Source organism: Nerophis lumbriciformis, linkage group LG32 (assembly GCF_033978685.3).
Source record: "Nerophis lumbriciformis linkage group LG32, RoL_Nlum_v2.1, whole genome shotgun sequence".
NCBI classification, from domain to species: domain Eukaryota; kingdom Metazoa; phylum Chordata; class Actinopteri; order Syngnathiformes; family Syngnathidae; genus Nerophis; species Nerophis lumbriciformis.
Window position 1 is genome coordinate 28,614,851 of NC_084579.2, and position 12,779 is coordinate 28,627,629.

Below are 12,779 nucleotides of genomic sequence, written 5' to 3' on the forward strand. Positions count from 1 at the left end.
TATAAATGAAGTCCATGCACCGCTCCTTCTGAATAAAAGCATCGATAACTTGTTTGTAGAAGTCTTCCTTATCTTTCTTCAGTTTTAAAAGTATCTCTGTCTCGATGGAGATCTTCCTTTAATTATTACCTCCTGCTTCGATTGAAAGTCCAGTTTAGAAAACTGTTTTATTTTACATATGTAATCCTCCATGTTAAAAGTCCAGGCGAGAGGAAAAAATAAATGACCGCTAACTGTTGCTGCTTGTTGTCACTTATTCTGCAGCCGAGTAGTCGCAAAAATGATCCCTGGGATCACTAGCGCCCTCTACCACCATGAGGCGGGATTACTGCGAGCCTCAGCCAGTGCGTCTTCGCAGACGTTTTATGATTGCTCAGCACAAGAAATACGTTACACACATACAGTTGTTGACAAAATACACTGTACATTATATACCTCAGCTAACTAAACTATGGAAATGTATAATATAATTCATATAGCAATACGGTCTCACTGCACAGCAGGCCAGCAGTTAGCCGAGTCATTGCGCAATCCATGGTGAGGCTCAACAGTCTCTTCTCAGTATTTGAACGGCAAATGTGAAAATTCAGCGATTTTGAATAAAAATTATCTAAAACTGGTGAAGTTAAATGGAAAATAACTTTACAGTATAATCACTGGATACATATAACAATTTAATGTTTTTTTTTTCTTTTTACATTTTTTTTCTTTCCATGATGGCAAGTGAGGCATCCTACATATGTGTCGGATGTGTTAATGTCCTTAATATCTAAGGTAATACGCAAGGACATTAACACATCCGACACATATGTAGGATTAACCGAGGGAGAATTCAAAACCAGATGGAACAATCACAAGGCTTCTTTCAGGAACAAAAACCTGCGAAATACCACAGAACTCAGCAAACACATTTGGGACCTCAAAGACAATAATGTTGAATATTCAATAACATGGCAAATTCTTGCATCCAGCACACCTTACAATAGTGGTAATAAAAGATGCAACCTATGCTTGAAAGAGAAACTGTTTATTATTTACCGTCCAGACCTGTCATCCCTCAACAAGCGCAGCGAAATTGTAACAACATGCCGCCATAGACGGAAACACCTCCTAGGTAACACATGAGCCAATCACCATGCCCCTAGGCCAGCCTGTACCCACCCACTCTGTGCCCTATATAAACCATGGTATGCGAATGCTCCCATTAAAATCTCCTGATGATTGAGGGTACCCCCCCTCATGAAACAGGCCTGTAGAGATGAAATAGTCTTGTGATTTTTCCCCACACATACATATATATATATATATATATATATATATATATATATATATATATATATATATATATATATATATATATATATATACACATATATATATACACATATATACACATACATTGATATATACAGTATATCATTTATATTTATTTATTTTGCCGTTTTTGTTTACATGTTAAAGGTGTTTTAATGAATATACATGCATGTTTAACACCTATAGATTCCTTTCTTTCATGTTGACAAGAATATAAGTTGGTGTATTACCTGATTCTGATGACTTGCATTGATTGTAATCAGACAGCAGTGCTTAACGTCCACGTTTTCAAATGCAGGAGAAAAAAAGTTCCTCCTTTCTGTCTAATACCACATGAAAGTGGTTGGTTTTTGGTATCTTATTTGTCCAGCTTCCATATTTTTCACACACTTTACAAGAAATACATTGGCGGCAAATTCCGTAGCTTGCTAGCTTGTTTGCGCTGGCTTTCGGAGACTCTTATTTTGAAAGCGCAGGCGCGATGGAGCGGCACTTTTATTGTGAAGACAGGAACTGTGCAGTCAGTCTTTAGGCTTGTGACGGGATGTACGTTTGAAATAAAAGTGTCTTTTTTCCTTCACACTTTTGATTGATTGATTGAAACTTGTATTAGTACACAGTACAGTACATATTCCGTACAATTGACCACTAAATGGTAACACCCCAATAAGTTTTTCAACTTGTTTAAGTCAGGTCATGTGACCGCCTGGCTCTGTTTGATTGGTCCAACGTCACCAGTGACTGCATCTGATTGGTGGAACGGAGTCAAACGTCACTAGTGACTGCATTTTATTGGTGGAACGGAGTGAAACGTCACCAGTAACGCAGGCACTTTGAAGGTCTGTCTGACAGACCAAAACAAACAAAGCGTGCATTAACAGATCGATAAAAATTAGTAGCGAGTAGCGAGCTGAATGTAGATAAAAGTAGCGGAGTAAAAGTAGCGTTTCTTCTCTATAAATATACTCAAGTAAAAGTAAAAGTAAGTTGCATTAAAACTACTCTTAGAAGTACAATTCATCCCAAAAGTTACTCAAGTAGATGTAACGGAGTAAATGTAGCGCGTTACTACCCACCTCTGCCACTGAGTAGGTCTTATAGGAGCTTATAGCGTCAAACTATAATGGCGGACTCGCTCAAAGCTCTTCGGCTAAATCTGCACCATATATGGAGATATACGCTGATGTCATCAATTGGAAAAACGTCACAAATCGGACAAATTCCAAACGGCTCGTTTAAAGGAAGGCTAGATTATTTTATGAATGTCGACCCATTTTTCCATGGTTTGATTTCACATATAAGGGACTTATGCAGATCCCAAATACGCAAAAACAGGTACCAATAGGTAAGAAAAGTTGGTTCTGCATAATAGGCTGCATACATTTACAAGACAATATGTTTATTAATTTCTATTTCTGAAAATCCAAATATGTTAACAAACATGTACGATAGAGGATTTTCTGTCCATCGTCAATCTTTGCAACGCAATCGCCACCTTTTTCACAGCTATTTGTGTGTAACTGTGTCAGTTTGCATGTACATTTCAAACTTGCTAAATATAGATGCACAACAGCGGAACAGTTTTTAGTTCAGTATAATTTTAGGAACAGTTTTAGTGTTTATAAATGACATTGATCGATTGTATTTGCATTTTCTTCTCTCAGTATTGCGGCCATTCTAATAATCTGCATATGTTCTGCATATACATGACGACAGACACACTAAATAGATTGTGCTCCCTACTTTGCTCAGTTAAGAGACAAAATCCTCTGCACAAGCTTAGTAGATCTGGTTTAGGTGCAATATCAAGTTTGCACGTGTTTATTACACGCAAAACTTTTTAAATCAGCCCCTTGTTGTATATCTTCAGGAGTGATCGTCCTGTCCTCTAACACAGATGATCTAAAATAATATCTGTTATCACTACTGAAATCACATGTTACCGTTAGGATAATAGCATAGCCGGCATCATAAGTTTGGGCATGACCTATAGACAACTAAATGGAGTCTTTTTTTCTTTGGCCCAGGATGTCTCTATCTCGCTGCTGTAACGCTCCTTCCTTCCTGTTCACCACCAAGAAGAACACTCCTGCAGGGACCAAACTGCGGTACGAGGTGGACACCAGTGGCATCCTTCCAATCACCACTGAGGTCTTTAAGATGTTCCCAGATGTAAGTGAGCTACAGGCTGCCGTGACAATTAATGGATGCAGACTGAACATTCTCAACTATTCTATAAACAATGTGTATTTCTTCCCTCCAGGATATGCCATATTCCAAATCCCAGTACAAGAAATGTGCTGTGATCGGAAATGGCGGCATCATTAAGAACACTAACTGCGGAAAGGAAATCGATTCAGCCGATTTTGTGTTCAGGTACCAAGAAAATATTCCTTTAGTAATGAGATATTTTTCAATGATAGTTATTCTTCATAATACAAATTAAAAAAAAACATTACCGTATCTGCTCATCCCAACAGCACTATCTTTCTATGTAAAGCACTTAGTTTGTAAAGATAACCAATTAAAAGTTTTCAGTCCTGGAAACAATGACAGGCTTTTCAATTCTGGCTGACGATTGGCGTTTTGCCGGCTTCTGCTGTCAGCCAATTTGTCAGCTCTCATTTTCAGCTATTTTTAGCTCCTTCTGCAGCTCAAGTTGTTTGATCCAAGCTGTTCTATCATGGAATATGCAAACTTCTTATGGAAATAAAAAAAAAACTACAGATGCAATATAGGGAAGATAGTTTGCTATAGGTAATATCAATCAATCAATCAATCAATGTTTATTTATATAGCCCTAAATCACAAGTGTCTCAAAGGGCTGCACAAGCCACAACGACATCCTCGGTACAGAGCCCACATAAGGGCAAGGAAAAACTCATCCCAGTGGGACGTTGATGTGAATGACTATGAGAAACCTTGGAGAGGACCGCATATGTGGGTAACCCCCCCCTCTAGGGGAGACCGAATGCAATGGATGTCGAGTGGGTCTGACATAATATTGTGAGAGTCCAGTCCATAGTGGATCCAACATAATAGTAGTAATACATACTTCATTATATTAAAAAGCAGAGGTGAGTAGAGTAGCCACAAATTGTACCCAAGTATGAGTACCATTACTTAACTGATTGATGGATTGAAACTTTTATTAGTAGGTTGCACAGTACAGTACATATACCGTACAATGGACCACTAAATGGTAACACAGTTTTTCAACTTGTTTAAGTCGGGGTTCACATTAATCAATTCATGGTACAAATATATACTATCAGCATAATACAGTCATCACACAAGTTAATCATCAGAGTATTTGATTTGAGGGGGGTGGGATGTGGAGGTTAGGGGGTTAGGTTTGGTTGATATCAGCACTTCAGTCATCAACAATTATATCATCTGAGAAATGGACATTGAAACAGTGCAAGTCTGACTTGGTAGGGTATGTACAGCGAGCAGTGAACATAGTGAGCTCGGAAAGCATAAGAACAAGTATATACATTTGATTATTTACATTTGATTATTTACAATCCGGGGAGGTGGGATGTGGTGGGGGGAGGGTGTTAGTCTAGGGTTGTAGTTGAGTGGAGGTGTTCTTTTAGTGCGGTTTTGAAGGAGGGTAGAAATGCACTTTCTTTTACACCTGTTTGGAGTGCATTTCATAATGATGTGGCATAGAAGGAGAAGGAGTTAAGACCTTTGTTGGATCGGAATCTGGGTTTAACGTGGTTTGTGGAGCTCCCACTGGTGACTTGAGTAAAAGTAAAAAGTAGTCATCCAAAGAATTTACAAGAGTAAGGAAGTAGAATTCATTGAAAAAACTACCGTTTTTCCTGGATAAAATGCCACACCAACTAAATTTTTGAAAAAAAACAACGTTTTAATATTTTAGTCGCATTGGTCTATAAGCCACTGTTATATACCGGCATGTTGTGAAATGACAAATTTGCGGAGAGGGGTTTTGCAAATGATTATTTACATACCTCAATCGTTTCCAAACAGTGCCTGTAAGTCTTTATTCATCCTTCATGAGATGAATAAGAGTTTCCCCTTTTTAAAATAAGGTTTGAGATGTTTATCAGGATTGTTCTTCCTTGTACTGTGTAAACACTTTGAATTTGAGCATTAGTGGATCATTCAAGTTGTTAGATTTTTTTTTGCTTAATCCATTCCACAATTTAACTTTATGTGAAAGAACGTCCATAGATTAGCCGTACCTTTGCATAAATCGCAGGGTTCAAGCTAGGGGAAAAAGTAGTGGCTTATAGTCGGGAAAATACTGGTGAGTAACTTGTATTTAGCAGCTATTTTTTAATGGTACTTAAACTATAACCGTGTGTGTGTGTATATGTGTGTGCCGGAGTGTTTGTTAGAAAGAGAGAGGCCTTTCTACACCATAGACTACAAAATATGTGACATTATTACAGGGTTAATGTTAGCATAATGTTTGCTAACAGATAAAAAAAAAATGGTATATGTTACCGCGTTATGTTTTCTCTTGCTGGAAGTGAAATTATTTTAGGATGAAATTTCTACTGACACAGATGACAGCACATTATATGAATGTTATGCAAAGTAAACAAGAGTTGCGCTGCTTTGTCTGACGTCATGTCACTTATTACAGTGTGTAGTACAAGTGCGAACATGTGACATCCCGCCTCCATTTGATTGATGAAAATGAGTCGAATGAGTGTGTCTGTGAGCAGCAATCAATACATTTTGAATATATATATAAAATATATAAAGCGGTAGGGAATGGATTGATGGATGGATGATGATGATATAAAGAAATGTAGATATCATAATTATACTCAATGTGCCAAAGTCAAAGTAGCGTTGTTTTCGTAATAAAAATATTCAAGTAAAAATGATGTTGCATTAAAACTACTCGGACAAGTGCGATTTATTCATAAAGTTACTTGAGTAGATGCAACAGAGTAAATGTAGCGCGCTAATAGTACTACACATCTCTGCTAAAAAGGCACTCCTCCAAAGACCTTTCTTCAATGCAAAAAGTCTGTCATCTGCAACACAAAGGATTCTCTCATATTGATTATATAACTTGTTCACAAGTCCATTTAGAGGGCTGCACCATGTCGCAGTGAATAGCGCTTGTGCCTCACAGCAAGAAGGTTCTGGGTTCGTTTCGAGAGATCGGGGTCTTTCTCTGCAGTGGACATTTGTTATTGGTGTAATAATTTTTTGGAATTACACATTTTGGGGAAAACAATAGCCTTGTTATGCAAAACATCCTGTAGAGGACGCTGGTTCTCAGGAGGATATGCACATGTTCCACATATCCACTAAATATCCTAGGAATATTTTTTGTGTGTAATCCTGCTTATTACAAACTCAACAACAATGAAATCTCAGCCAAACTGCCTCTGGGTAATGTTGCAATTTTCAATGGCAACAAAGTATGCCTGGTAAAAAAGTGCTCAAACAAAAAGTAAGATTCCATTTTTACAAATTGCGCTAGCTTGATGCTGATTTGGCTTTGCAATACACATAGCATTTCAACGCCTCCAAATTTGGTAAAGAAAACTAAAACTACGAGGCACGTTTTAATCAAAAAGCAAGTGTGTAATAGATAAAATATGTAAAGTATAAAGCAGGGGTCCCCAAACTTTTTGACTAGGGGGCCGCATTGGGTTAAAAAAATTTGGCCGGGGGCCGGGCTGTACGTGTATGTATATATATATATATATATATATATATATATATATATATATATATATATATATATATATATATTGTTGCGTTTTGGACCAGTTGTTCCTCCCAGGGAATTCAAGTCACAATTCGCTCCCAAGTTCTTTCCGACACTTAAAGCTGAGTTGAAAAACCACCAGAGACAGAATAGGTATTTTCTTGTATATTCTCAAAGCTTTGCCAATATACATTTTTGATTGAGACCAGTCTAACCATAGAACATTCTCTTGCGCCTCCACAAAATGGTCTCCCTTCCCAACGCCAAAAACCTCTCTTTTCTTCCCCCTCCCTAGCCATAACAAAAGCACAACGTCTCCCTAGCCATAATACATTCCAAAGAACTCAAGGTTATCACACATAGTATGCTTGCTGACAGAGCATCAAGAGAATAAATGGAAAAGACGAGCTGTTTTCAAATATGACTAATAAATGAAAGAAGTACAACTTAAATTCGGATATATGTAAATATCTGCCTCCGACAATATATATATATATATATATACGAAGGTCCTGGGTTCGATCCTAAGCTCGGGATCTTTCTGTGTGGAGTTTGCATGTTCTCCCCGTGACTGTGTGGGTTCCCTCCCGGGTACTTCGGCTTCCTCCCACCGCCAAAAACATGCACCTGGGGATAGGTTGATTGGCAACTCTAAAATTGGCCCTAGTGTGTGAATGTGAGTGTGAATGTTGTTTGTCTATCTGTGTTGGCCCTGCGATGAGCTGGCGACTTGTCCAAGGTGTACTCCGCCTTCCGCCCAAATGCAGCTGAGATAGGCTCCAGCACCCCCCGCGACCCCGAAAGGGACAAGCAGTAGAAAATGGATGGATATATATATATATATATATATATATATATATATATATATATATATATATATATATATATATATATATATATATGCGTTAAGTCAGGAAAAAACGCAGAGGCTATTTCATCCCTACAAGCCTGTTTCGCAGGTTTCACTGCTCTTCAAGGGATTTTCCCTAAATAAAAGAGCAATAATGGAGAGCAGTGAAACCTGCAAAACAGGCTTGTAGGGATGAAAAAGCCTCTGCGTTTTTTCCTGACCTAACGTATATTCCGCTCTACCCTGGTATTCAGCGCTGTATAACGGATAAACCACTTAAACCTCGACTATATATATATATATATATGTATATATATTACGAGCGCGATGATGTCACGTTATCGATGGGAAAATGCATTTTTAGACAATATGATTTGCCTGAGCAGCTAGCAGACACCGAGAGTAACAAGCGGTAGAAAATGGATTAGAAAGGACATATTTGGAAAAATAATAATAAACAAAAAACAAAAAATAAAATATATATATATATATATATATATATATATATTTTTTTTTTTAAATTGTTTTTATTTTTTCTAACTTGGGTCTTCCCGCGGGCCGGATTTTGGACGCCGGCCGTAGTTTGGGGACCCCTGGTATAAAGACTTGGTGCAACATACGACTACACTACATTGCGATTGCATGCAAAGTTTACTATGTAATATGCAAATGAGACTCAGAGGTGTAAGAAAACAAAATATGGCAACAGTGTTAAATGGTAAATAAAAGAAAAATACATGTTTTATTAAACAATTGACATTTATTAACACACTCAAAAAGTACTGAAAATGGGTACCGTCGGGTAGGCTAACGGTATCGGTTTCCAGTTACCAGGAATTGGTAACTGGTTCAAATTGTGAAAGGTACCCAGTCCTAATCACTTGCATATCATGTTTGTGGCCAGAAAAGTGTCAAATTTTAGGTGGATCTTTTTGTTTTTATGTCATAGATGCAACATACCGCCCATCAGCGAAAAATACTCAGCTGATGTCGGCACTAAAACTGATCTGGTGACAGTAAATCCCAGCATTATCACAGAGAGGTACCGTAAAGCTTCCTGAAATCCACTTTCATATGCTGTGACGTTTTATCCTCAGCGGTTTTGTCTCTTTCACCTTGTGCAACAACTCAGATTTCAGAAGCTGGAGAAATGGCGACGGCCCTTTTTCGACGTGCTGCAGAACTACGAGAACTCCTCGGTGGTCCTTCCCGCGTTCTACAACCTGCGCAACACGGACATGTCGTTCCGGGTCAAGTACATGCTGGACGACTTTGACTCGCAGAGAGGCGCATTCTTCTTCCACCCGCAGTACCTGCTCAACGTGCAGCGCTTCTGGGCGGTGCAGGGCGTGCGGGCCAAGCGGCTCAGCAGCGGCCTCATGCTGGTCACCGCCGCCCTGGAGATGTGCGAGGAAGTGCACCTCTACGGCTTCTGGGCCTTCCCCATGAACCCGTTGGGCATCTTCATCACTCACCATTACTACGACAACGTCAAGCCGCGCCCGGGCTTCCACGCCATGCCGCATGAAATCTTCAACTTCATTCACATGCACGCCCGCGGTATCGTGCACGTGCACACTGGGCCTTGCACGTGATCGCTCACTTGTCATTTTTTGTAGCAGGTTTTCGCATAACTCGACCACTCGCTTTACCTGACATTTCTCGATGTGACGTTCTTCATTTTAACCGATTCAGACCCTTCTTGTCGGCTCTCTGACCACAGCAGGCTTGTTTTTAATGTGCGACAACGTGGTCTTCCTAATGGTGATGTGTTCGTAGCGTTTTCTAGTGGCTCTGCTGTACAAATTAGTTCTTTTTCTACTCGCTCTACGTGGTGAAACTGTGGATATCCGCCACTCTGCAGGCGTGGCAGCTTTCAATGTCGAAGCCTGAAACTTGTTAAGGTGATATTTCAAAAAGCGCATAAGAATCCGCAAGCAATTGTCTACTTTTGTAATCTATTTGAACATTTTAAACGTATAAATTGGCCTATTTCCAGTGGCCTTGTTCCTGTTTGGAAATTCCCTCTCTGGTGTTTCTAGGCACGTGAAAAAAGGCAACAATGGGATTCCTTAATCATTTCTTTATGTTTTTGTTTGGCGTGTCATGTCCTTCGCCATGCTGCCTTATGATATCCACTCCCTCGATCTGATATGCAATACTCATCAATAATGGAAAACTAAACATACGTTTAGTCTTGGAGTCGCTTTAAGAATCCACTCACAACTTCTACTTCTCATAAAACTCCATAATCACATGTCGCTCTGCACGATGTACTCTTAGCTTTACGTGTGCCTGCTCCAGTGATCACTGAATTAAGTTTGCACTCACAAAAATCAGTTTTTTCTTAACAAGATTGTTCAAAAGAAATGTAGTCAATGGTTACAACTGGTAATCCATTTAATATATATCAGGGGTCCTCAATTACATTTGTCCATGGGCCATAATTTTCTCAGCAGTCACTGTAAGGCCCAGTGTTGATATAAATATGATATAGATATTTAAACCCACATGGTTCAGAACCCAAATGTCAGTATCCATTGAGCTATCCAGTCACTCTCAATGAGTCTCCTTTGGCGTGCAAATTAGCAAAATTTCACTAACAAGTTCTTTTTATGAATTTTGTGCTCTTGAAAGTGAATCTAGCACTCATTTCCCATAATATCAATTAGTTTTTTGGGTCATCCGTACTTCAAAAGCCAGACTCAATATGCCTCCCCCTACTGGTGAGCAACATCTGCAGAACTGGAGCCCATTTCCCCGCATGGACAATATGGATTAAGGCATCTTTTTGTTGCTATGGTTCATTATTTCTTAAAAACTGAACAGGATGACTTAAAAAGATATGTAAAAGACTAACAATTTTCGGCACCAATAGCCTGTGATTCCTCACGCTCTTTCGACATTTCCCGAAGCATCTTTAGGAAAACATCAGTAGAAGAGGATACAAAATAGAATACTAGCGCCTTACCTTTACTTTCTCTCTCTTTTAAGCGCCGGGTCTGCACGTCTTTCTCTGTTTTTTGCAGGTTATGACTCAGTCTTTCTCCCCCCTAAGGTGCTCCTGATTTTCACATTTGGCTTGCATCTTATACATGTTTTCAAAGTCAGAATCATTAAAATGGTCACTGCAAATCAATTACACTCTTCTCACTTGGTCCGTCCCATATTATGCGAGTCAATTTGACAGGTTAGGTCCATACGTTCCTCATATTCCCATTATTTGGGAATGTATGCAGGATGACCCCTTCTTTAGTTGTGTTTCTAAAACCTGCAACAATGCACCTGGCAGACATATTTGATCATTCCTTCAAATTTTGCACGAAAATAACGTGATTCGGGATGAAGATGCGACCAAAACAACGTGCTATGCAATATGAAATTGCCTCCATTCTTCTGTATGTGATTAGAGCAGGCTGATGCAGGCAAAAACCCAAATTCACTATTTTGGGGGGAATTTTACCTGGAGACATCATTTTGTCCAGAACTATGAAATACCTTTTAATGACCAGTTTTTGCCCTAAAACTGTATGGTTTTGGATGATGTTTGATGGACCTATTGAGGACCCCAGGTATCTAATGATGACGGTGGCTGCCACTTTGCAAGGTGCTATTGAACACCATCACTGCCGCAGTGTTAATTCACCTTTGCTCGACCATGAACATTCAGGTTGCACTCTCAAATGCTACTAACTGTTTCTTTTGGACAATTAAATTGTAATTTATCAGACATTTGCTTTGTCATGGACTGATGGACTCCAGGCTTTTTATGGCACCAAAGATTTTGTTTGTGGCCCCATTTTGGTCTTTAATATTACAAGGGTTTGGTTTGAATAATTGCTTATCAAATTCGATACAAATATGTTATTGGGAAAATATGAATAGTGTGCATTTGAATGGACTACTACATGAATGGTAAGAGCCTTTGTGATCGTGTGGCCTCCCCTAGTGGTTGTGGCTCTAAACAGACACACAGAAGAGTGTTAATCCTGACTGATGTCTATAATAATGTATACTTTGCATTGAAATTAATATAGCTGAACACCACCAAATGTTGACTCCGCCACTTAACTGTTGTCAGGAATTGTTAGAAGAAAAAACAATGGGACCAGTCTGTCAATAAAGGTAATATATCAGTGCTTATTAACTTTCAACTGCTCTGTATAATAATGTGTTTGTAAATAAACCTGTTTGGATTCTTCTTCTTATTATTATCATCATTATTATTATGTCACTTATGCTTGTAAGATTACAATAACATTTTAAAATTAATAATACTCTTAAAATTTTAGGTATACAAATAAGTAATACTTGGTGGCATGGTACATGTTAAGCAGAGGAAGTGAACAGATCAGTGACTGCCAAAATAGAAATAAGTGGTGGGACTCAATAAGCTGTGCTTCTTCGTACTCCTTTTTAGACGTGTACTTCAATGTGATATTGTTTTTATACATAAATAAATGGTTACCATCACCACGCATCACACATAGAAAACATATGAAACAAGGAAATTGTTTTTTTAATGTTATGTCAAGGAGAACAGAAGTGATAAATTAATAGAGGAGCTAAAATAACAAATGCATACTTAATTGTAACTATAAGTTGAGTTGAGTTGAGTTGAGTTGAGTTTGTGTTTATTTCAAAACATGCATGCATACAACATGATACATCAGTTTCTCTATTCAACATGTTCGAAAAGGAGTAGGAAGAAGCAGAGCTTATTTAATCCTACCCCTTTTCCTTTACATAGCAGTTGCTAAAACTTTTGTTCACTTCCTGTTCTCAATTTATTCACAATATACTCCATAAGTAATAACAATAAAAATAAATAAAATAATATTTAGTGAAGTAAGCTATATTTCATATGGTGAGATAAGAAAGTTTATCTAGAAAATGAATGGATGGATA

The 12,779-nt window shown here is 38.4% G+C and overlaps 1 protein-coding gene across 8 annotated transcripts in view; it reads left to right on the forward strand.

Moving 5' to 3' along the window:
- Positions 1–12,072, forward strand: part of st8sia5 (ST8 alpha-N-acetyl-neuraminide alpha-2,8-sialyltransferase 5) — a 32,352-nt gene extending 20,280 nt beyond the window's left edge. For all 8 annotated transcript variants that reach the window (XM_061927235.2, XM_061927237.2, XM_061927239.1 and 5 more), the window contains 4 exons: positions 3,342–3,486; positions 3,578–3,690; positions 8,821–8,913; positions 9,004–12,072. In XM_061927235.2, coding sequence (XP_061783219.1) covers positions 3,342–3,486; positions 3,578–3,690; positions 8,821–8,913; positions 9,004–9,466 — 814 coding nt within the window. In that variant the 3' untranslated portion in view covers positions 9,467–12,072. The remainder of the gene's footprint in view (positions 1–3,341; positions 3,487–3,577; positions 3,691–8,820; positions 8,914–9,003) is intronic.
- Positions 12,073–12,779: the final 707 nt, after the last annotated feature.